The 25067-nt window shown below is 53.8% G+C and overlaps 2 protein-coding genes across 9 annotated transcripts in view; one reads left to right on the forward strand and one right to left on the reverse strand.

The window, feature by feature from the left end:
• Positions 1-3058: 3058 nt before the first annotated feature.
• The window catches only part of RARA (retinoic acid receptor alpha), a 44731-nt gene continuing 22722 nt past the window's right edge, over positions 3059-25067 (forward strand). Inside the window, exons 1-3 of one of the 8 annotated variants that reach the window (XM_053570834.1) lie at positions 12109-12248; positions 22818-22945; positions 23529-24075. In XM_053570834.1, coding sequence (XP_053426809.1) covers positions 23898-24075 — 178 coding nt within the window. In that variant the 5' untranslated portion in view covers positions 12109-12248; positions 22818-22945; positions 23529-23897. Of the gene's footprint in view, positions 3174-12043; positions 12249-12791; positions 12953-20342; positions 20364-22817; positions 22946-23528; positions 24076-25067 lie in introns of those variants that run through there. The other 7 variants (XM_053570835.1, XM_053570836.1, XM_053570833.1 and 4 more) reach the window with 7 other exon arrangements.
• Positions 11831-23531, reverse strand: LOC128571111 (uncharacterized). Its single transcript, XM_053570756.1, has 4 exons — positions 23508-23531; positions 17674-17832; positions 15995-16077; positions 11831-12559 (listed from the first exon to the last, which is right to left on the reverse strand). The coding sequence occupies exons 1-4, from the start codon at positions 23529-23531 to the stop codon at positions 11941-11943; spliced, it is 885 nt and encodes a 294-aa protein (XP_053426731.1). The 3' UTR covers positions 11831-11940.

A 25067-nucleotide genomic window follows, 5' to 3' on the forward strand; every position in this document is an offset into this window, starting at 1 on the left:
TGAAGACCAGCTGCTTAGTCTGGGTTCTGCCTACAGCTAGCTGGAGGCCAGCCTTTGGTGGTGGTTGGGGGTGGGGGGTGACCTCCATCCAGGGCACAAGGATATCCTGTGGCAGCTACACTTAACACTTCTCTCCCAGCTTGGTTTTATCCTTAGTTTGTAAGAGAGTAGTCTGTTTCCCTCTTCTCCTACTCCTCCCCTCCCCAAATAACACTCAGCCCTTATTGAGCTATATAACTGTAGTAGTGGCCCAGCTGAGATCTGAGGATCTCCAAGCCCTTTTGTAAACACTCATTAACTGCCTGGGAAGAACCAAGAGCCCTGTTTAACAGCTGGGAGAGAACTGAGGCACATCAGGGTGAAAGCCTTGACCTAAGCTCACCCCATGGACTCCACCCTGAGGCCTTCCATCCTTACCATATAGCTCCTTTCCCCAGTTCTTTCTGCAAGACAGAGAAGGAGGTGGAGGCATTGCTGTCCTCTCCCTTCCCTTAAGGCTGTCCCTGACTTCCCCTGGCCCTTCTCCCCATGACATTTTCCCTGCTCTGCTGCTGAAGATACATGGAACTCTCCTTGCAAAATGTTCTAAATCCAGAACTTTGCAGACTTCTCATCCACCTTTTCCTTGCCCATCTGGCCCACCAAACCCAAATTCTGCCTTATGAGCTACTGAGAAGGTGGCTATCCTAGACTAAGTTACTGACCTTGAGTTACCTATTGTGTTAAAAGATCCCTTTGCCCTTGTATTTATCTAAAATGGTACCTGAGGACCAGGTGCGGTGCCTCATGTCCTTAATCCCAGCACTCTGGGAGGCTGAGGTGGATGGATTGCCTGAACTCATGAGTTCGAGGCCAGCCTGAGCTACAGCAGAGACCCCGTCTCTAAAAATTGCCAGATGTTGTGGCAGGCACTATAGTCCCAGCTACTTGAGAGGCTGAGGCAAAAGAATCGCTGGAGCCCAGAAGTTTAAGTTGCTATGAGCTATGACGCCATAGCACTCTACCGAGGGTGACTAAGTAAGACTGTCTCAAAAAGAAAAATAAATAGGGCGGCGCCTGTGGCTCAGTGAGTAGGGCGCTGACCCCATAGGCCGAGGGTGGTGGGTTCAAACCCAGCCCCAGCCAAACTGTAACAAAAAATAGCCGGGCGTTGTGACGGGTGCCTGTGGTCCCAGCTACTGGGGAGATTGAGGCAAGAGAATCACCTAAGCCCAGGAGCTGGAGGTTGCTGTGAGCTGTGATGCCATAACACTCTACCAAGGGCGATAAAGTGAGTCTCTGTCTCTACAAAAAATAAATAAATAAAGAAAAGAAAAGAAAAATAAATAAATACTAAATAGAATGGTACCTGGAAAGATAGTGTCTCTTTAACTTCTTTTTTTTTTTTTTTTTGAGACAGAGTCTCAAGCTGTTGCCTGGGTAGAGTGCTGTGGCATCAGAGCTCACCACAAGCTCCAACTAGGGCTCAACAATCTTGCCTCAGTTTTTTCTATTTAGTAGAGATGGGGTCTCACTTTTGCTCAGGCTGATCTCGAACTCATGAGCTCAATCCATCCGCCTCAGCCTCCCAGACAGCTAGGATTACAGGTGTGAGCCACTGCCCCCAGCCTTTTTTTTTTTTTTTTTTCAAGACAGGAGACAGAGTCTCACTTTCCTGCCCTTGGTAGAGTCCTGTGGCGTCATAGCTCACAGCAACCTCAAACTCTTGGGCTCAAGCGTTTCTCTTGCCTCAGCCTTCCAAGTAGCTGAGACTTCTGTGCCGGCCACAATGCCTGGCTACTTTTAGAGATGAGTCCTCGCTCTGGCTCAGGCTGGTCTCAAACCCATGAGCTCAGGCAATCCACCTGACTCGGCCTCCCAGAGTGCTGGGGTTACAGGCGTGAGCCACCACACCCAGCCAAACTTGTTCATTCTGGTAGTAAAGATTCAGGAACCTCCGGTTTGGTGGCTTGTGCCTGTAGTTCTAGCACTCTGGGAGGCTGAGGTGGGTGGATTGCTGGAGCTCAAGAGTTTGAGACCAGCCTGAGCAATAGTGAGACCCTGTCTCTACTAAAAATAGAAAAAACTAGCTGGCCATGGTGGTGCATACCTGTAGTCCCAGCTATGCAGGAGGCTGAGGCAAGCAGATCATTTGAACTCAGGAGTTTTGAGGTTACTCTTGAGCTATGATGACTCCAGAGCACTCTACCCAGGGCAAAGAGTCTCAATAAATAAATAAATAAATAAAACAAGGATGCAGGACCCTGCTGAGGACTGGGTAGGTGCCCTACTTGACCTCTAAGTTCTGCATCCTGTTTGACAGATAATTGCCATTTCTTTTAATGGATATGGCCTGAAGCCCTTTTTTGTTTTTGTTTTTCCCCTCCTACCGTAACCCCACCTGCTTATACTCTCACCTGTATTGTATATTTGCACACATCCCACCTTCCCAGATACACACGCCTCAATCTAAGTATATAAAACTACTCATTTCCAGCTGCCATCTAAGTCATCCTGCCCCTTTTACTTGCCAAAAATCAAGTCCCCCCCAACCCCAGGGTGGCCTCCTAGTCACTTAGGAATAGTGGGCAGGAATGAGGAGAGGACAGAAGTGAGCACCTACCCATCCAAAATGAATGCTCTCTTCCCAAAATTCTCAATAGCTAAATGATTCAGCAGAAGATTTTTTTTTTTTTTTTGGCAGGGGCTGGGTTTGAACCTGCCACCTTCGGCATATGGGGTCAGCGTCCTACCTCTTTGAGCCACAGGCGCCGCCCAATGTAAAAGATCTTAACCCCATCTCCAGCACCAAAATCCAAATCCATCCACTCAGGACAGGCAGAAATGTCTATTTCCTCCTGTTGTATGTCATCCTATCCTGAGCTAAAGTCATCCGTATGCTCTGTATTTGAGACTAGGGACTGTTCCTGTCTAACCCATGACTCAGATCTCCATCTTCCTTCTTATTTCTCCCTCATCGGTCCTTAGCTTTGCACCTGCTGACCCAGTTCTGGGTGATAGAAGAGGGTGGGGAGAGCCTTCTGCTTAGAGAGGGGGCTTTAGGACCCAACGGGAACCTGTGCTTCTTGCAGCAGCCTAACCCAGAAGCAGGGGGGAATCCTGAATCGAGCTGAGAGGGCTTCCCCGGTTTTCCTGGGAACCCCTTCGCCCCTTGCCAACACACACCTGAGCAGGTAGGACCATGCACACCCCTTCCCCATTCTTCCTTGGCTGCCTTTCATCCCGGCCTCTCTGCTTCTGATCTTGCCATTTCCCTCTCACCAATTCTAGCTTTCCCCAACCCTCCTTCCCATCCGTTTCTCACTGTAGTCCTGGGAGGTGGGATCCTGGGAACTGTGGGCTGTCTGAAAGCTCGGAGCCTGAGCACCCTCCAGTGCCCTTCCTGCATTTCCCATTCTCTAGCAAAGAGTGGAAAGTGTTTGGGGGGGTGTCTCTGCCCAGGCCCCATGCCCTTATACCCTCTGTTGTAGTACTGCCTAAAACCCCTTCCCCCACCTCACCTAGACAGGAGAATTGGCTAGGGTAGCAGAGAGTGGAGAGAGCCAGAGAAGGACCTGAGCCTCCCTGAGGAATTTCTCTCTTGCTTCCTTACCCAAAGAGCTCAGGACTTTGCCCCCATTCCCTACTCATCTTCTAGGGAAACTAATGCCCCCTTCCAGGTTCTTCTCACACTTGGGTGGCCAAGGTGCTGAAGGGTAGTAGAGATTGTTAGTGTTTTGGTAACCTTTTCCTCTAGGTTAAGTTCTTTAACCTTAGTGCCTCCATCCTTGCTAGCTCCTCAACACTTATTGCAAAAAGCCCCCACCCCATTCCTATGTGTGTATGTGCCTGTGGTTGTAAGATCTATAAGCTTTGGACAGAAGTGGTTATGTCCACTGAGGGGGAAGGATACCAAACTGTGACCCAGGCCAGAACAGGCTCAGCCCAGATGGCTAGGGAAGAGAGCGTAGACCAGATTCGGGAGGTTACCCAGCCCTGCCAGCTCCCTAAGCTCCTTGGCTTTCAGAGCTTCAGGCTCCTAGTATTACACTAGAGCTGGGAGGTCCCCAAGCTTCTGCCCTCCTACAGGCCCTCTTAGAGAGGGCGAGATGGGCATCTACTGTTTACAGTGGCTTATTTTTACCCTCCTGTGGCTGGCTAACAGGCCTTGCTCTCTGAAGATCTAGGGCATCTCATTCTAGTTTGGTGGGCTTACAGGAAGGGTGTATGACTTGCCTGGGTAACCATGTGTGAGTGTGTATCTTACCTCTGAGGATAGTGGATGGGAGGTGGGAGTGACAGAAGAGACTGGTCACACTTTAAGGGAATCCCTCTGGCTCTTAGTGTGCAGTGGGGTGGATGGCATATCCCCATCTAGTCATTCTGGCTAAGTGTGGGGTGTGCTCTGCATTCTTCCATGGCTCCCAAGGTCCCATAGGGTTGGTTTGGGGGTAAAAGGTAGATAATTGAGTAGCTTCAGACTTTTCTTCCAGTCTAGATCTGAGAAGAAAAGTAGAGATTCTGAGTGTGAACAGTGGACTAGGAATCAGAGGCCTGAATTGGAGACAGCCTGGTCACTTAACTGTGTGTATTTATACAGGTCTTCCCCTTCCCTAAGCCTCAGTCTCTTCATTTGTAAAAATGGCTAATAGTAGCAAGCCCTGCTTGCCTGACCAGGATACTGTCATAAAGGACCCATAAGATAATGTATCATAAAGCTCAGTACCAATGGTAGTTATAGCTGGGGGAATCGAGAATGGAATCCTCTTCCTAAATCTAGGTCAATCTCTCGGCCTTCGGTTTTCTTCCCCCATCCTTGTCCATCTGGGGGATGTAGGAACCAGGCAGGGCTATTACCCCAGGTACTGCAGAATTCCCCTAATGCAGGTTGTAGCTGTTGCCAGAGAGTATAGATCTCTTCACCAGGCTTTTTTCCTCTGGGGCTCCACACCTTCTCCCCTGAGTCCTGTCTCCACCTTCCTTCTGCCATCCCTGCTTGGTGTCCTTGTCTCTCTCTCTCCCCTGCCCAGTGGCCTCCTTGTCCGGCTCACTGGGCAGGAGCCCTAATCGGATTCGACAGCTGAGATATGTGTGGCGGCTAAGAGCAGGCGGGAGGGAAGCCGGTGGGAGGATGGTATGAGGGCTGCCCCTGGCACTGCCTGGACCTCCTGAGTTCTACCTTGGGCCTGCTAAATTCTCATTTGGCTTGGTCCCAGAGAAGGGGTGCCATAAGAAGCTCAGGAATGAACAGGCTGGGGTCTGGAGCTTAGGGGAAGAGGAAGCACACCAAGGTCCTGACGACCTGGTTGATATTTGATGCCCTTAATATCAGAGTGTCTCCCTCTGATGAGGATGGAGAACAGCAGGTGAGAGCCAGGCTGATCCCACCTCCTCCCCATTCCTGTGGTCTCACTTTCTTCTCTCCTGCTGTTCAGAAATGTCTTCACTTTCCCCATCCAGCCCCTTTGGCCACTATCTCTTTATGGGTCATGTCTGGGAGCTGTTGGGGGTGCCATGTGTCTGCCTTGATCTGGGCTGTTTCCTCCCCTCTAAGGTATTTCTCCCACTCACTCTCTGGGCTGGGTGCCAGGACTCCTGGGTTTCCCGCCTGCCTCATGGTGCAGGGCTCCAGAGAGTCACTAAGCTGGTTTCCTTCCTCCTGTGCAGGGAGGGCCTTCCCCTAGGGCTGGGAGGTGTCAGGAATCCCAGATGGGATAGGAGTGGGGGCACAACAGCCCATGGCACCATAGCACCCCAGCTTCTCCCTCCTAACCTCTGACTCAGCTTGGGGGCAGCACATGTCCAGCCTGGCAGGAAGGCCAGTCCTTGCTTCTAGACTTCTGTCTTTACATGTGAGTAGCCAAAATCTTCTGGTCTCATTTTTAGCTTTCCCCCATGATACCTGGGGGTAGCTGTTGAAACCCCTGTGTTTTGGGGAACAAGGGATTAGCATAATTGAGGCTAGGGCACTATTTTGTCTTCCCTCCAGTCAGGCCAGGATGAAGGAAACCAGCACAAGCTTCCACATGCCAATTCCTTCTGCCCTCAAAAGACCAGTCAGAGGAGCCAGGCCCTGCCCTCTTGGTACCCACAATGTGGTTGGCACTGATTTGTCAGAAATTGGGAAGGTTTCCCTCTAGACCGCTTGCCTCCTTTCTCTTCCTCCCACAGGGTAGGGTAGCTCTGTGATTGTAGGCACTTATGGGCAGGCCTCCCCCTAGGGAAGGGGTGTGGGATACCCCCAAGATGGCCAAGTTGGCACTAGCCCCAGGCTGGAGTGCTGGACACAGTTCTGACCTGGGAGTTAGTGGGGGAGGGCAGGGCATGGGCCTCCCTGCCCCCCTTATTTCCTGCTCTTTGGGCAGCTGTGGGTGAGAAAGGCTGCAGGGACTATTTTTAGTTGGTCTGTCCCCTGGCAGGAGGGACGTGCAGAAAAGCACGGGGCAGGCAGAAGGGCTGGCTAAGGTGAGAGTAAGCAGGCAGGCAGAGGAGTGAGGAGGGCCAGAGGAACAGCGACAGAGCAAATAGGCATATTGGGCAGGGCAGGACCTTGCCAAGAGGGACCTAACCCAGGTAGATGGGCTTAGCTGGGCTAGGTACGTAGAGTCGTAGTCCTGGGACTCCTCAGGGGTTACTGGAAGAGGCTTTAAAGGCTACCTAGATAAACACTTCCCTTCACAGAGGGGGAAACTGAGGCCCAGAGAGGTTATGACATTTAACCTAGGGCACTCAACCAGTCCTTAGCTCCATGAAGGACCCTTGCACCATTTTTCTCCAATTGTGGTCCCCCACCATCCTTCACTGTGCTTCCCTTGCATACTGTGGCAAGGACCTCAGGCACACCTGGTCTGTTTCCCTCTCTGCTTGTTTGTGCAGGGTCTCCATAAGCCCCACTCTGGTTTGTTTATAAGTCTGTGTGGAGAGAGTCTGTGTCCAGGCTGGAAGGAGGTCAGGGTTGGTGTTGGGTGGCCTGTGGCCACTGGTGTGAATTAAGGTGCTGGACAGGTTCCAACAGGCTCACAGGCTGGCAAGCTATGGAAATTGGAAATACCTTAGAGAAGGGACATCTGGTCCAACTCCCTCATTTTAGAGACCTAGAGAGGGCCAGGGATTTGTCTGCAGTTCCAGGATGAATCAGGGACAGACAGAAGACTAGGATGCAGGTCTCCATCGTCTCCAGATCCCTTTGTGAGCCCTTCTCCTGCCAAACCCAGGATCCTCAGGTCATGGTGGTTTGCTAATACCTCCAACAAAGGAAAGGGGGCAGAACTGAGGAGTGTAAAGATTACTACCTGCATATGATCACTAGTCAGAAGGGAGCCCTCCTCTGAAGCCTGGAGGCATGGGTGGGTGTTTGAGGAGAGTTGTGGGGTGTGGAGGTAGAAAATTCAGGGGAGAACTACTGTCCCTCAGAATTCAGAGTGTATTCTGTCTCCTGCCTCAGCCTCTCCCCCAGGGCCACATTGTGTACAGCCGCAGGGGAAGCCATTCCATAGACTGTGGTATGAATGACACCCCCTGGAGTTGTTCAGGGCCCTGCCTATGTAGCTAGTCATACTGCACCTGTCCCCCAGCTTTTTGCTTTGAGTTAGCTTCAGGCCCAGCTGGAAAGTGGTGTTCCAGACAGGCCTTAATCCAACACCCTCTTTCTAACCCTATCTCCTGCCAGTCAACATCTTTTATTCCTCTGCTGCTCACTCCTCCCCACCAATCAGGTCTCAGTGAGCCACAAATTGTGGTGTAGAAGCTCCTCTCCTTCACTCCACTCAGTTTCTATGTCTCTGGGGTGCTGATTTATCATGCCCCCCATCAGGCCTGCCACAGTGTGTGAGAAATCAATAGTGCAAATGGATTGAAGCTGTTCCGCCTGTCGGCTCCCCTTGGGCCCCACTGTCTCTCCTGGGACTTGCAGAGTTACTCATTCCCCTTCTGGGTCAGCATACACATGGACATACACATCTGTGGTTGTAGTCAGAGCACTGAGCACAAGAATTACTCTTTCTGTCCATCTCTGTCTCTTTCATTCTCTCTCTTTCTCAGCTACTGGGCTGGTGTTAGCATGACAAATACCCTTGAACATTTATTTTCTAGCTTGGGTAGAGGGGGGATGGAGGGGCTTAAAGGGCAGTAGGCTGCCAGCCAGAGGTTGAGAAGGAGGGAGGTGGGTGAGGGAGATGGTGGGAGAGGACAAGATGGGGAAGGGATTAGGTGACAGCCTACCCCATCAGCTCTGGTAACTCAATCCCTGCACCTCACCCTCCTGATTTCCCTCCTGCTCAACAACTTCAGCAGCTGCTGGCAGAAGCAGGGCTGGCAGAAGTATGTATGAGTGCATGTGTATATGAGGGGGTGAGAGGGGCTGTGGGGGCAGGAGGTGCTGCCAGGACATGTTAAAGGAGACTCACCTCCTGGGTACAACTTGGGTGGCAGGAGGAGGAGAGGCAGGGGGAGAGTGGGTGGTGAGTGATAGGCAGGGGGCAGGCTACAGGGGGCAGGGCAGCCCAGGGGTCTCACAAAACTTGTTAGCACTAGAGCTAGGCCTAGCATGGTGGGGGTGGGCAGTGGTGAGGGGGTAGGGTCAGGCACAGCCATTGTTGGCCCCAGGATGCTAAGAGCTGTTCTTCACCAGGGGGCGCATGTAACCATGGAGGGACAGTCTTCCCCTGTCTCCCATCCCTAGGCTGTGCCTGGCGGGCACCACAGTCCTGGTGGTGACTAAGTCGCTTATGTCCTGAGGCTGGCAAGGGGCCAGGTTCAGCTCTTCTCGGTAGGTGAGTCACTGCCCTGGCATCTTCCCCGGATGCAGCTGAGTCACCCAGCCATGCTTGCTAGGCAGGTGGGCACTATGCTTGGTGTGGGAGTGGAGGGCTATGTATGTAGCCCCCAGTGTCTGATCTCTCTCTGGTGTCTTAGCCCCCAGCCATAAATATGCAGAGCCAGGCAAGGATGGTGCTTCTCCCATGTGCTCCACTGACGGGGTAAAGGAAGAGGCAGCAGGGTACTGAACAGAGTGGAATATGTTTGATTTGGAATAAATAGTGGGTGAGGGGAGTTGAGGAGGTCACTGGGAGTTTGAATCCCAGCTCTGCCATTGACAAGTCATATGACTTTGGGCAAAGCAATTTCTTTTTTGTGTCTCAGTTTTCTCATCTTTCTCATCTGTGGGATAGAAACAGGAACCCTGCCCCTTCAGGACTTCGAGAATCAAATGAGGTGGGATTATTAAGATCTAGGGGGAGGAGCTCCTTTTGGGATAATCTGGGAGGCTGGGGAAGGGAAGAGGAGTTAGGGCTATTTCCAATAGACAACTCCACCCTACCCACATTACATCCAGGTGGTTTTAGGGACAACTGCTTTCTATCCTCTTTTCAAGCTACCATTTATGTGATTCTTTAGGAGTTCCCACAGATATGAGAGGGAGGCCTTGTTTCACTAGAAGTGTTGGGCCTTCTTAGGGTGTTTCAAAGCTATTTTATGTCTCCTTTGACTAGTGAGAGTTGTCACTGGCCCCTGACTTTATGGGCTCTCTCTTGGCTTCCTCTAGTTTGAAGAGGGATCCTTGTCTTGGGAAACCAGACAAGGCTGGGAAACCAGACTCAGGCTCCTCCCCCAGCCTATAGCCTTCTGTGTACAGGTAAAGGGTAGGCCCCAAGAAAGAGCATCTTTCCTAAAGAGTGAGGATCCCTTGGGCTCGTGGCTTTTCTTTCTGTGCTAGTCTCCTGTCATCTCCTGGGTACTCTTCTCTCTTGTACCAGGGTCCTTGGTGGGAAAGAGGAGGAAGCCCTGTTGTGAGCTCAGCCCAGCTGGAGTTCAGCTGCTGCTGCAGATTGAAGACTCCTAGCCTCCCACCTGGGATCTTTCCTGTTTTCTGGAGTCTAGTTTGGGTAGGGCTTGACCTTGGATGGGTGGTACAGGTTGCCCTGGGCAGGAAGAGAGTGCTGGAAGGTGTGCAGGCTGTGTTTGTATACATGGCTGCTGGTCTCATGTGTGCCTGTCTAGACCCCCTGTGGGGGCTGGGTTTGTGCATTTATGAATTTCTTTATCTGCATAGACCTACTGTTATGTTGGTTCGGAAGTGTGTCCCATCCTTGGCTTCATGCACTTACATATGCACAAATGTTTGTATGTTCTTCTGTATGGATGTGCATGCATGCATCTTGGGGGTGTACACATTCGTGCCCCGAATGCACGTGAGTATGCGTTTGTACGAGGGTGCCTGAATCTCAGCCAACAGGAGCGTACCTGACCTGCAGGTGTATATGAAGATAGTACGAGGCGGGGAGGAAGTATGCCTGCACACTTGCATTTTTGTGTCCGTGAGCCTTCCCCTCTAGCCTCAGCTGGAAGAAAGACTGGTAGGATCTAGGTCAGGAGGTGTCTGTGGGCACCGGGAGGGGAGGAGGAAGGTGGGCTGGCGCTGACACACCCCCCCACTAGTTCCTCAATTGGGCGAAGCTCCCTGCTGTTGGCGGGGTTCAGGCTGGAAGGCCCTTGCGGGGGCGAGGCTGGGGGCGAAGGGGTTAAGCGTCTGCGTCCACATCTGGGAGCCATTGGCGCATTCCTGCCGGCTGAGCGCATGTTTGCGGATGGATCTGGACAGGACAGGGCGGGAGAGGTTGGGCGGGAGGTTCGCACCGGTGGACGGAAATCCAGAGGCGAGCAGTACACAGCCCAGGCTCAACTGGCGGGAAGGGTCCCGGGAAAGTAGGGAAGCCGGGAGGCTCTGCCTGAAGCTGTCCTGAACTGCTGAGGCAATTTCTCCCACCGCTGGAGCTCAAGGCAGAGGGTCCCGCCAACCCGGCTTGTCCTACTTTACCAAGGTTGGGAGGCTAACGCCAGAGACAGATACCTAAAATTCTAGACCTGCCTCTGCAACTAACTGGTGCGAGCGTGGACAACCCCCTCCCCCGCGCCCACTCTTCCCCTGTCTGTAAAGCGGAGCCCGACTGACGGGTGGGTCTGAGAATTCTGCCACCGGGTCAGGCTGAGAGACACCTCAGGGGAGTGGACGCTTGGAAGTGTGGCACTTCCTCTTCCAATGGGAAGTCCTGTGGGGGCACTTGTGACCATTTCTCTGTCTGGGAACGGGAGGGGGGTCTGTTCCCTAGTGATTCCACTTCCCAACCCAGTGAACTGCTAGCGATAGGGACGTGATCCTCCTAAACAGAGCAACAGGCTGGGACGGGGCTCATGACGGTGTTGGGGCCTGGGGTCTCTGCAGATAGAGGGTGATTCAGATCCTTTGCAGCTGAAACATGAATGAGAGTTTTTCTGGCTCCTCTAGACTTGGCCAGGAGGGGGAAACTTGAGTCTGAGTCTTTTAGCCTGGAGGGGTGCTCCTGGGCGCCCCTACTGGAAGATCCAAAAGCCCTTTGGGGCGGAAGTGTACTTTAAGGGGACTTGAGGGGCTGGGTTGGGCCAGAGCCCCTCCTATTCACTTGAGCTGGAGAAGTATTTGGGGAAGGAGGTGTACGTGTGGGAGACCTACTCCTGTACTCCTTTTTTGCAGATGAGAAAATTAAGATACAGAGAAGGGAGGTGACTTGCTCAAGGTCATACAACTCTCAGTTCCAACCGGTCCCTGGAGGAGGATTGTAATTATGGGCAATAAGGGCTTGACAGCTAGGGTCAGTCACTGCGTTCACTTCCATATTACGCCGCTGCCTCTCTTCCTGGGTTTAGGTAGGTGTAAGGTGTGAGTGTGATCCGTGAACCTGTGAGTGTGGGTGTGTGTGGTTGGGAAGAAAGGAGTGTTGGATAGTACACTGCCGTCCTTTCCCCACCGAGCCCTATTTCCATTTTGTATACAGACTTTCACCCGTTCCTCGATCTGCATCTCCTTTTCTGGCCTTGAGGGAGGGATTCTCCCAGATTCCCACGGTCCAGCCTTGAGCTAGGAGGGCTCCTTTAAGACTCGCCCTTCCCTTGGTCTATTAGGAGGCGGGGCGGCTGGGCGTGATCCTACGGACCCGCCTCTGACTGATGATTGGTCCGTGGGCGGAGGGGGGCGGGTCTGAGGGAAAGGGCCTCCCTCCACCCTGCTCCGTACCCTCCTCCCCCCCCAGTCTGGGGCTCCGGGTAAAGTTTCAGCCTCCGCACGTGACTCGATATGGCCGCTGCCGTCGCCCCGCGCCCCTGAGCCGCGGCCCCCCGGACGGCTCCTCTCCGGGGACCCCGTACCCCCGATGCCAAGCGGTACCCAGGGTCCGGGTTAGGGCAGACGCCGTGCCCGCGGGCACTCCCAACGGGTTGCGTCCCCCCACTGCGAGGTAACCTCTCTCCGGGTTTTTTGGGGAGTCCCTGGCTCCCGCAGGCATAGGGTCCCCAGGGCCTGCTCTTGATAGGCGCTGCGGGAGGGGCCTTGGTGCCGGGCGGGTTCCGACGGGAACCCGGGGTTTCCTGGGCTTCCCACCCCGTCGCCGCCGCCACCGCGTCCTGGGTGGGGGAGCCCCGTCTGTGCGTCTGCCTGCGCGGTGTCTTCGCGCGCAGCCTTGAGGCGTCTGGGGCGGTCTGCCGCGCGTGTCCCCGGTGCTCGAGCTGTTGCAGAACTGCTGCTGGGAAATCCTGCTCTCTCTTTTCTCTTTAAAAACAAGCAAAACAAAAAGACTTTCAAACCTGTTTGGGGAGAGATCGGATGCCCAACAGACTGGCCCCCTCCTTCTTACCCTCCTGTTATCTGAGCTGTTCTGTGGTTTGGGGAGAATCAGCCAGGGGGCCCACCCCTACCAGAGGGAGCCGGCTGGGGGGCGGAGCCCGCTCAGCTGGTGTCCCCTGTGGAGTGAGAGGAGCCGTCAGAATTGGGTGCGGAAGCCAGTGCAGTGTGTGTCTGTGGGGTGTCCCTGGGTCTTGTGCTACCATGGGGTGTGGAAGATTTTGGGCGTGATAGTGAGGACGGAATAGACTGGCCGACCTTGCTTTGCTGAGGGTGTCTGGGACCTGGTGCCACCCACAAGGCTTGGAAGCTGCTAGCCAGGTGTGTGTGTTTTGGGGGAGCTGGGAAATCATCTTGGTTATGTCCCCTCTTTTCTGGGCGCTACCCTGTTGTCAGGTTGCTTGGTGGGAAGGGAGACTGACCCCCATTGTGCTAGGCTGGGGTGGGGACCAACTCATACAAAAAAGCCCTCCAGCCTTGGAGATGTTTCTCCACCCTCCATCCTATCTTGGATGTGTTGGCCTGGAAGGGTATGCCGTGATGGGGCTGGCTCCCTGTTCTGTAGCCAGATTGTCTTCTGCCTGCTGGCTGTGTGCACAAGTGTGTATGTATATAATCTCTGAAGGGATTGTTCCTGAAAACACTCCCCCTCACCCCTACTGCTTACCCCAACCACTACTTCTGCTCCTGATGTCCCCTACCCCCAGTTTTCTGGCTAGGAGATTCAGTGTCTCTTAACCTTTTCTTTGGCTGTAGTCTTCATAGGGCAAGATTGTTTGGGGGAAGTGGTTCAGTAAGGACCTCTCAGGTCTTGCTAGGAAATTGTCGCTCAGGCCCCAAACTCTCCTTTAGGGCTTGATGAGGAGGGTGCGCTGGGGAAGCCCCAGGTTGGAGTTGGGGTGGGTTGGAGTCTTGGGGCTTCCCCTGGGTGGGGGTGGAGATGATTTTGGGGGAAGGAACAGGAGAAAGAGTATGTGGAGTTAGATGTGTGGTTCATTGTCCTGGAGGAAGAGGGGGTGGTGGTTGTGGAGTCAGGGAGTTTGTGGTTCTGAAAAGACAGTACACTGGGAAGACTTAGGACATTAGCACTACCTGGTTGTCTGCACTTTGTGGTGTTCTGAAACAGAGAGGTCTGTGGGGTCAGACTCAAGTAGGCTCTTGGGAGCTGAGGATTTTGGATTTTCAGGGATTTTGAGGGTATGAGTAAGTGTGTGTGAGGTGGCCACTGCAGAGGTTTCACCACCAGACTGATGACAGTGGTACAGATTCAGTGGCTGTTCTGAGAAGACCTTGGGCTTGGAATGGCTTCATCCTGGCCACCTCCTCCTATAGCCTCTAAATCTCTCTTCCTCCAGTCTGACCCTAAATGCCCTTGCTTCTACCCTGGGACACATTTTTAGTCCACTTCTTACTCCCTAACTTGCAGCAGCCCGGCAGGAAGCTAGCTGTGGGCAGCCCCATCCTGATTGCCCTGTGCCTCCCCCACCGGGCACAGTCGCCTACACGTGCCATGACTTGGTTCCTGCCACCCTATCTAGTGTGGGGGAGAGGGCATTGTCTGAGAGGCCTTTCAGGTCTGTTTTCGGGATGTTGACCCAGGCCCCAGTTAATAAGCTCCTTTTCCCCTAATTCATTTAGTCTCTGAAGCTGGCTCTACCCACTGGGACCTTTCCTCCCAGGCTACTCCTTGCTTAGACTCCAGGGTCTTATGTGGGATGGTCCTCAGAATTGTGTGATGTGAGGGTGGGGCCTGTCCCAAAATACAAACTTCAATGTTCAGTTCCCTGTCCTCTGGGAAACATGAGCAGGGCAGGACTGGAGGGCTGGGTATGTTTTGCCTCTTTGGGGTCTGTTTGGGAGCACTGCCTGGGATCTGGGGTGATGGGTAATACTATCCCTGTGACAAATAAATGGGTAATCTTCACTTGCTCAGCACCCCACACCCGTCTGATGGAGGTGGTTTTAGGAGTATGGGAAGCTGGCAGGGTCCCTGGCATGATGACCAGGGTTGTCTTGACTTACTGGGTTTTGGGAAGGGAGTGTGGCAACTGATATCCCCAACTCTCAGGGCTTTGGCTGCACATTCTCTCTGACGCCTGCTGTCTTTCCTCCCTCTGCTCCCCTTTCCACCCTCAAGCTGCTGTCTGGAGCCCACACGGTTTGTGGGGAGATGCAGGGTGGGGGACAGCGCCTGGATCTCCGTGTGTGTCCAGGGAGTGTTCTGGAAATTGGCAGGATTGATTGAGGGTGTTCGGGTGTTCCCTCAGAGTGGGCGGCATGCGGGGACCTGGCCCAGAGTGTGAGAATGTGTCAGCGTTGGTGTGTCTGTCCCCAGTCTGGCTCCGGTGTGGGTGTCTCCGGTGTGGGTGTCTCTAACTTCGTCTGGATCTTGCAGTCCTTCCCCCTTCATCCCCCCCTCAGGCTGGGACCGCCTGCTTGTTCTCTCTCTCTCCCTGCAACTGGAGCCTCACTTGCCTGTTCCTGGAATTTGGAGAGGAGGAGGAGGAAGAGGCAGGCAGACAGACCTCCCACACTCTAGCCCGCCTGCCTGGCATCATGGGGAAATGAAATAGGTGCTGTGGAACTAAGTTTTCCCTGGCTTCCCCAGACCTTCCAGCACACATCACATGGCCCAGGGGCCAGCTCTTACAAAAGGGCCATGGGCTGCCCACCCCTCTGGGCAGTGATACCTTCTGTTACTTAACATCCTGCCCCAAAGGGCCCCTACCGGACCTCCAGGCACCACTGTCAGCCTGGGGAACGGGTGGGGGGATTAGGCTGCTGCCAGACTGGCCAGCACCTGTTACCAGCCCCAGCCCTGTAACTGGAGCTGGCCAGGGAGGGGGCTGCAAAATGACAGATGTAATTTTTGCAGCAGCCCACCTCCCACCTGGATATGCCTTTCCCTTCCGGCCGGAACAAGGAAAGGCTCCCTACTCAGTGTCACCCTGATCTCATGGATGATGCCCCTGTCCTGCCGAGTGACCGCCCAGCCCCATCACTGGCTTTTGGGGGGGGGAGGGGTCGCTCCTCTCCAAGTTTTCAAAGCACTGTAGCCCTGGCAGGGGTGTGGGGATTGTGTGGATGGGGGTGGTTCTCTGTTAATATTTTAATTGCATAAAAACTGGGAGCTCAGCTCCAGGCCAGTGGGGAGTCTGGGTCTGGCTGGCCGCCCAGCTTGGGCTAAATATAGTCTGGGACATCTGCAGAGAAAGGGAGGGGGGTGGAGGGAGGTTCCATTCTCCCACCTCCAGCCAAGGTGCCCTCGTCTGGGCGGGCACCTTGGAGCTTTGAGGGGGATTCCTTAGTACCAAAAGCAGAGGAGAGGCGGCAGGTGTCGGGCACAATCAGAACCTTGCCTGCCTGGATGCTAATAGATGCCAGAGATGAAAAGGAGACTCAGGACAGGTCCGGAGAAGGGTTTGCAGGGTCTGGATCCTCTGGCTCTATTCCTTTTCCCCCCAGAGTTGCCTGAGTTCAGGCTATCTCTGTGTGTCACTGTGCTCCTGCCAGGCCGTGTCACCATGAGACCGTGACCCATTCAGCTGGGTGTCTGTGTGTACACACCTACCTTGGAGTGGCTTCCTCCTGGCCCTCCCTCTGGAGATTCTGTCCCCTGGGTCCTACTGCAGGTCCTCAGCCCTCCTTCCCTCTCTCCTTCGCCCCACAGTGAAACCTTCAGCCCAGGAATCGAGACTTGAGAAGGGGAAGCTGCGGTGGGGAGTTCTCTGATCTCCAGTCACGGCAGGAAGTGGGGAGGAGGGGGGCTAAGGGGGGGAAACCGTGAGTGAGTGGCAGGCAGGGAGGGAGAGCCCAGTAAGTCCTGCAGCCCACCCCCACTGGGCACACAGCAGTGGGGGTGGCCACCCACCTAGTGGTGCCCCTTCCCTCTAGCTCCAGGTGGGGGGAAACTTGGGGGATTGCTGATTCCCCAGGGGCCAGGAACAATCTTCATCACCACCCCTACCCCAATGCTAAGAAAAAAAATGTGTTCCCGTCACGTGGCTGTCACTTCCTGTCCCACTGTGGTTCCTGGGATGTTTGTTGTTGGTTGCCATGGTGATGGCCTCCGTGGGTACTACCCTGGTTCTTGTGGGAAGGGAGCTACCCCTCCCCATGAAGCTGGGGGGCGGGTACTGGGGGAGTCTGGCTGGGGGACCCTTTCAGGCTGAGTGTGTGTGGTCTCTGATGCCCTAGATCCTCTAGGACCCCCCAGACTTCAGTCTGAGGAAAGGAGTCACCACCACCTACTCAGCCTGAGTGTTGGGGAGACCGTGACTACTTCTGGCTGTGCTTGACTGTGGCTGTGGCTGTGTGAGTTTGACTGATTTTGCAGACCTGGTGCCCTGTAGCCTGATCTCTCTGCCTCATGAAGATGCTGGTTCAGGGAACCCTGTCCCCTTTCACAGTGTTAGAGCCTGCCCCAGTCCTGTGTTCTGATGGAAACCACCTTCCCCAGGCAGTTTCTGTGGCTTCCTGGGATCCAGACTGGGGTGTAGGGACTCTGGGCAGGGTCCCAGGCTGTGTGTTTTTGGGCTGGTAGGTGTTAGCTCTGCAGATCATCCTCTCCTCTTCACACATAGCCTGCACCAGCTTCTCTCTGATCCGACATGTCCTGTTCTTTAAGGGTAAGGTGATGGGACTCCATGACCTATTCTCCTCACCCCCTTGTGGGCTTCCCTATTCAGCTGAGGGAAGAGGGGAAAGAGATTCCTCCTGGTTCTAGCCCAAACTGTAGAGTAGGATGTTCAGGGTGGGGTGTCGGTGAGTGGGGGTGGTCTGGGGCAGGGCACAATCTGACTCAGGCTTGGTCCGGGGTCAGAGCCAAAAGGATATCCTGAGGCAGAAGTGGGGGAGTGCATTTGGCTTCCCTGCAACTTTAGTCCCCAGAATGGGATGCTGGAAGGGGGCTGGGAGCATCAAGTCCTACTGATAGTTTGCCCCTGTAGGATTCGATCTAGAATATGGCAGTTCAGGGTTGGGGCTGAGTCAGGGGAATGGACTGGGGAATGCTGTCGCCTCCCTCCCCACCTCTGCCCTACTTGCTTTCCGTGTGTTTCCTGCATGGTGGAATAGGGAGAGGTAGTGGTGAAAGGGGCAGCTGTCAAGATGAAGGTGGGGAAAACCCATGCCAGGCTGGATGTGACGATGGGGGTTTCCAAGCTGGGGGGGTCCCCTTTTGTCTGTGTCCCTTTGGTCCCCTACACAGACATAGGGGACAGAGTTGCCTTTGTATGATCCATACACTCCTGTGGTCTGGCTGTGGCCTGAGCTGGCTCTTCTCTTCCTCTTCCTGTTTTCTTCCTTTCCTGTGGGTTGGTCTTACTCCTAGAGGCCTGGGCTGCCCCCTGCCCTTTCACCTACTCTCTGCTTGGAAGGAAGACCTGGTGGGAGGCTTTAGCTCTTGTTCTGGGTGGACCCCTCAGCCACCCTGGGCTTCATAAGTCCCTAGCATGTCCCCCAGAGACTTTGGGGTATGAGTCGCTGGGAGTGAAGGAGTTGAGAGCCCTGCCCTGTCCAGCAAAGACCCCCACTTCTTCCTCCTAGAACGTGGCCTGTCCTGAGCTTGGGTTGTCCAGTTGCCCTGTCAACCTCATGTACAGTCACTGCTGAAACTGTGGTGAATGGGGTCAGGCAGTTCTGTGTAGTTGGGCAGAACCTTGGGCTGAGTGGGGTACAAGTTGGGGAGATGTCAGATTTCAGATGTCAGATGTCAGATTTGTTCTTCTGGCATGACGCAGATCGAGGCAGGGGCAGTGGTAGCACCTAGAAGTAAGGCGCCGGACTTCTGCCTTCCCTTCATTACTGTGAGGGTCTGCTTATGGCCCGCGCATACTGGGGCAGATTTTCAAACCAGATCCAGCTATATTGCAGTGGTCCTGGGGTTGTGGGGCTCGTGAGGAGCCCAAACATCCCAGCCTCCCCCAGCTCTTTATTAAAGTGAGGCTGAGCTTGCCTGGCTTCCTGCAGCCCAGACCCTGGTAACTACATGGTAAACAGAGGACCAGAGTGGCCGGGCTGTGGGCTAGCTGGGGAGAAGAGGAGTGAGAGCCTTGGCCAGCGGGGTCCTGGAAAAAGAGAGTAGTAGTCATCACTGCTCCCCAACCCCTGTCTGCAGAACTGAGGAGCAGGGAGGAGGGGAGTGGTTGTGGCTTTGTGTGTATGTGAGTGTTTTCCTGGAAAGTTTATAAATAGTTCCAGCCCGCTGTTCTGGTTTGAAATCAGCTCTGTCCTGCCCTGCTTGGCCAGCTTCTGGCAGAGTAGGGGGTCCAAAGGGGGCATGTCTTTGTTTCTGCCAGGGCTGGAATCCCTCCTGCCCAAGTTGAGCCTGAGCCCTGGGTATCATTTGCATATGATTCATTAACTGTCTAGAATACTTAGGAAACCCCCTGCCTCCCCTTTTTTTAAGCTCCCCAATCATTGTCCCCTTTTCTCAGCCCCTCTGGGACTGCCTGACTTCTGTTCCTTGGGAACTGTTGTTGTGGGGAGGCTTGGGAAGCAGAGAAAAGAGTGAATAAAGAAGGGAGGCCGGGCCCAGCTGGGTTTGGGGACCCCTGGCTTCCCTTCTCTCAGGAGAAGGGAGGAAATAATTTATTTCTCTCCCCTTTCTCCCCTCCCAAATCCAAAGTTTCCTTTTTTGGCTTGTGAAATGAAAGAAGGGAATTTGGAAAGGAGTTTGGTCAGGCTTCCACCCACACCCCAAATATCCCTCTCCCCACATCCCTGTCCTCGATTGGGGGGGAAGCAGACCCTGGCAAATGCATAATTCTCCCTCCTAGCTGCTATCCCTGGTTGGGGAAAGGCAAAAAAAAGAAGGGAAACTGCTGAGGGGGTACCAAGGTGGTGGTGAGGGGCCTGGGAGGATGGGAGGGTCCCAGTTGCCCAGGGCCTCCCCTGCGCTGGGCTCTGGGCTAGGTGCTTTCCAGGACTTCCTCTCTTAAATCACACAGCCAGTTATTGAGGTAGGTAGCTCACAGACGAGTAAACAGATGCTTAAAGAGGTTAAGTGACTTACGTAAGGTCACCCAGAGTGGCAGAGCTGAGATTTGACCCTTCAGACCTCAGGTTCTTTCTACCATCTTTGTGGTCCAGACAGCTGTCAACTTTTTCTCTAGTTGTGTGACTTTGGCCAGGGGTAGAGATGACTGATGCTAAGGAAGGGATCCTGGCACCTTCTAGGAATGAGGGTGGCCTTAGCAAGCAGGGGCCACTTCAGACTAGTTGCAGGCACTTCAGACTCAGACCTCTCACCCTTTCTTCTGCTGTGTTCAGGCTAATCTCAGTATATTGAAGGGCCTGTGGTTTTCTCTCTCGTGGGGGGAGGGTGCCCATGGGCAGTGGAGGTGGTTGGCATAGGGTGGAGGTTGGATGTGGGTAGTTTGTTTTCCCTCTCTTTGGTGCTGGTTTCGATTTTCTGACGGGGCCTTCTCCACCCCTGGGTGCAGGAGGCTGGGGCCCAGGCATCTCGCTGAGGGTTTTGGCTCCTGGAGGACCCTCTGAGGCAGGACCTGTGCTCTTTTGGTTCCACCCTCATCATCCCTGCTTTTGCCCTTCCCTGTTTCCTGGTCTGCCTGGCCCTTGGCCCATTTCTGTGACCTTTACCCCCTTCTGTGGCTCAAGGCCCTCTCCAGGGAGCTGAGTAACTTTGCACTGAAGTTTGCAGGCTGAAATGGGTTAGGCATACTGGAGGTTCTCACCGGGAGTTGGGGAAGCCTTTCAGCCTCTCCCTGGAGTATGTATCTGAGGTGGGGGGCTGGAGGGAGGAATCTTTGGAGAGATTAAAGTTTGGTCCATTTCCAAACTCTCCAGGGGCATTAATTCTATCTCTGGGAGCAAGAGTGGACATCAGAAGGTCCAGGCTGAACTGACTGAACCCAACCCCCAACCCCCAAAAGCTGGGTAAAGATGCTGGGTTCTGGGCCTCAGCCTTGGTTCAGGCTTTGGTTTGCGTCAGTTGCCTCCTGGGCCTCACCTCGAGGGAGACAGGCCTTCATGTGGATGTGAATCCACTTGAGTTTTGCGGACCCTGGTGTGTGTTGTGGAGGGTGCTATACACCGGCTGGGCTCACAGGGAGGGTCTCATGTCTTCAGGCAGAGCAGCGGGTAAAGGGGCCAGCCTGGCTGTGTGAAGACCAGGGAATGTGCCGTTTGGGAAATTGTGTGGCTGTGATTATATGTCTTTGGGGAGCTGTGTAGCCGGGCCCGCGCTTGCAGGTTCTAAACTGTGTTCACTGTGTGGTGGAGCCCAGGCTTCACCCCTTGAGCTAGGGGAGATGGTATCTCTAGGTTCCCTCTTTTCACATGCATGCCCTTACACACACAGGCTGGGGCTGCAAGCATGCTCTTGCTCACCTAGATGTTTTCTGTAGACCTGCATGCATGAGTTTCTGCAAGTGTGTGGTATGTATCTGTGTGTGAGAGTCCAATTGTAGGCACTGGTGAGGTTCCACCAGCCCTTCCTTCCCTTGCCTACCTCCCCTAGCTCAAGTTCCCACTGTGTGGGGCTTCATAGGGGTGTGGTCTGTTAGGTGAAGCCTCTGTTCCCCTGATGGCAGTCCTCTCAGCATAAGAGGGAATTAATTGGCAGGGGCCTGAGAAGGGAAGAGGGCACTTCGCTTGGGAGAGAGGAGAGGCTCTTTGGTTGTCATAATGAATAACAGTAAAAATCATCTTCATTAATGAGGTCCAGATTTTACTCCTGGGGCAACTGTTCCCTCCCTAGCTATTACCTGTCCCCTCCTCCCTCTTTCCCTCTCTCCCTGAGTTCAACACAGGCTGGCTGGCTGAGCTGGGCTCAGAAGTCCTGGCCTCTTCCACAGTGGCCTTGGCAGGAACTCCCCTATCGCAGGCCTGGTCCCCAGCCAAATGTTAGGCATGTGCATGTCCCCTGGAGTCCAGGTTTGAGCCTTGAGTCTGGAACTTGGAACTTGAAAGCTAGTATGTCCTGAGCTTGGGGGTGGGGGCAGAGTAGGGGTGGTTGCTTGAAAGGGAGAGTCCTTACTTTGAGTATCTGTGCCCCTGTTTCTTTTCTTCTTCTTTTTTCTTTTTGGCCGGGGCTGGGTTTGAATCCACCACCTCCGGCATATGGGACCCGGCGCCCTACTCCTTGAGCCACAGGCGCCGCCCTTTTTTTTTTTAAAAAAACAGCTTTATTGAGATGTAATTCACATACCATAAAACTCACCCATTAAAGTATACAATTCAAAGTATTAGTATATTCACAGAGTTGTGCAACTATCACCACAATCAATTTTAGAACATTGTCCTCACCCCAAAAAGAGCCCCATACCCATGAATAGTCACTTCCTATTTCCCTCAGATCCACGCCCCAGCCCCTGGTAACCACAAGCCTACTTTCTGTCTCTATAGGTTTGTGTATCCTGGACATTTCGTATAAATGGAATCATGTAAAAATTGGTTTTCTGTAACTACTGTAGAGTCTTCAAGGAACAACAATATTGTAATATTAATTCATTCCTTTTTTTGGCAGAATAATATTCCATTGTATGGATATATAACATTTTATTTATCCATTCATCAGTTGGACATTTAATTGGTTCCACATTTTGGTTATTGTGAACGATGCTGCTGTGAACATTCATGTACAAGTCTTTTTGTGGACTTATGTTGTCATATCTCCTGGTAGACACTGAGGAGTGGAATTGTTAGGCCATATGCTAATTCTGTGTTTAACCTGTTGAGGAGCTGTCAGACTGTTTTCTAAAGCAGCTATACTATTTTATATTCCCACCAGCACTGAATGAGGATTTCAATTTCTCTATATCTTTTATTATCTCTCCTTTTGATTGTAGCCATCCTAGTGGGTGTGAAGTGGTATCTCATCTTGATTGTGACTGGCCATGTTTCTTTTTGTCTCTCTTTTGTCTTTCGTGGGTACATATTCACATATTGATGTATATAAATACACGTATATGTATAGCCTATACCAGAATGGATTTCAAACATCATCTTGTGGATCTATTTTTTATGTTCTCTTTGCTCTCTTTGCTGCCTGTCTGACTGTATTTTGGAATCTCTGGGTTCATCTCTCTTTCTCTCTACACATGGTATTATCTATACATATTCTCTGGTTCCCAGCTCTTCAAACAGGGTGTGGAGCTATGTACACACTGGTAGGGGGCATCTGACCTTTCATCTCCCACCCTGTTCTTGTGTTTTGCTTCAGAGTATGTGGGTGAACTCTGAGATCACTCTCTCTTGCCCCTCTATTGCCTGAGGGTAGGCGGCTTCCTGGGTAGTCCTGCCCTCCTATATTGCGTACCCCCGGACCATCCGTGCTGTTAAGCATTGAAGGTGAGACTTCAGAGTTCCTGGTTCCCATTTCCCTATTTGTGTGTATATAAATAGGTCTCCTCCCAGGGCCTGTGGGACAAACTCATCTGGGGTGCTGGGCTTGGATTTGGGGGGGAAGTGGTGTAAGAGGGGCCCCCAGCTTAGGAGTCATTTTTCTGAGAAGTGCTCATGCTTTAGGGAAGCGGCTTTTCCTCCGCCTCCCTCTTCCCCCCAAGCACTCAGTTCTCTGCATCTTGACCTCAGGTAACCCCCTTTGGAAAAGGAGGGTGAGCTGCCTGGTTCTGCTGTAGTGATCCCTTGGGGTGGCACTGTGGACCCTTTCCCCTCAGGATTGTGGGTGAGAGGCCCTCCAAGGCTCTGGGTTCTGTCCCTGTCTCCCCACCCTGGCTGTACTATTCTGCTACCCCCAGCAGTGTCTGGGCCCTGCTCCCAGGTTTTCTCTGCCAGCTAGGCATGGTGCCAGCTGTCTGCTCAGCTGGGTGCCACGGGAAAATCTCCGGCAGCCCAGGTTGGGGAGCTCCATGGGGAATGCCTGGGTGCCTGTTTCTCAGTGCCCACTCACCTGTCTTTCCTCTTTCTGCAGCATCACAGGACATGACCCCCCCAGCCGCCTAGCCGGGACCCATCTAGGAGTGGCATCCTTTTTGGTGTCCTGAAGGCCAGCTTTGGACCTTCCCAGGAAAGTGCCAGCTCACAGAACTACTTGACCAAAGGATCAGCTCTTGAGACGTCCCCCAGTTCACCTGACCCCCAGCTAAGGTGGGGGCTCCGGGAGGCTGAGAATAGCCTGCTCTCCTTGGACAACAGCTCCAGGACAAAAGGGGGTGGGGGTGGACTGACCACCCAAACCCTCTCTGGACTCAGGCCCCATGCCCCGAGGAGAGGCGGCCTGAAGCCTACCAGAGCCCCCTGCCAGACTGTCTGCCTGCCCTTCTGACTGTGGCTGCTTGGCATGGCCAGCAACAGCAGTTCCTGCCCAACACCTGGGGGCGGGCACCTCAATGGGTACCCGGTGCCCCCCTACGCCTTCTTCTTCCCTCCTATGCTGGGTGGACTGTCCCCACCAGGCGCTCTGACCACTCTCCAGCACCAGCTTCCAGTTAGTGGATATAGCACACCATCCCCAGCCAGTAAGTCTCTGGGTGTTGGGGGACATTTCGTGGGAGGGACCTGTGGAGGGTGGCAGGCCTTAGGGCTTGGGCTCTGGGCACATCTATTCTACCAGTGAGTGGCAAGGTTTTCTCCTATTTGAGGAGGCCGTGATTTGGGGGCTTGAGGGTGAAAGCCCCACAGTTTGTAGGCTGATCGTAGTGGTTGTTTGTTTGATGTTGGGGAGGCAGAGGGAGAGACGAAACCATGCTGTTCTGGCCCACAGTGCTCCTTGCAGCCCTCTTCTGTGCTTTGCTTTTGAGGGCCTTATAAATAGCTCCAAGGACTGGACATAGAGGCCAGGGGTGGTAAACAAACCTCTTGCTGTTTGGTGGAAATGGGAGCTCTACTGAGGGTAAAAGCAGCACCCCTATCCCACCCCACCTCCCCACGGTGCCTCTGAGGGCTTGACAGAATAGACAGAGGTAGGCCGGCTGGAATCCTCTTCTCTCTCCCTGCCAGCTCCATCCCTGGCTGTGCTAGGATGTGCTTCCCTTTGTGGGGAGGATGAGAGGGAGGGATCTACAGGCTAGCTTGGTGGATATATTGAGTGTCCCAGGAGGGGGCACTTGGCCTGGACTCCAGCCTTGGACACTTGCATGGTCTTGGCAAAGCTTGTGTTTTCTCCTTTGCCTCTGACCTCTGCCATGGGGGTCACCCATTGGCTAGGCAGGGGTCTTAGTAGCCTTCCCTGGCTGGCCGAGCCAGGTAGTGGGAGGTGGCGGCAGCTATGGCCAGCTGGCAGAGTCCAGAGCTGGGGCCTGCCAGGCCGCTTACAGTAACTCTGGCCCCCGGGGCCCAGCTGGGCGCCAGGCCAGGGCTTGGGGGAGGAGAGAGCCAGGGCCTGGTCTGGGGTGGGAGGGGGTGGAAGCAGCAGACTGGGCCATGGACAACTTACTGGCCAGCTGGTCAGCTGTTGACCTGGGAAACATGTCCCACCTCTCCTGGCCAGCAGGAACTGAATACCCTGTCC

Source organism: Nycticebus coucang, chromosome 18 (assembly GCF_027406575.1).
Source record: "Nycticebus coucang isolate mNycCou1 chromosome 18, mNycCou1.pri, whole genome shotgun sequence".
Classification (NCBI taxonomy): Eukaryota; Metazoa; Chordata; class Mammalia; order Primates; family Lorisidae; genus Nycticebus; species Nycticebus coucang.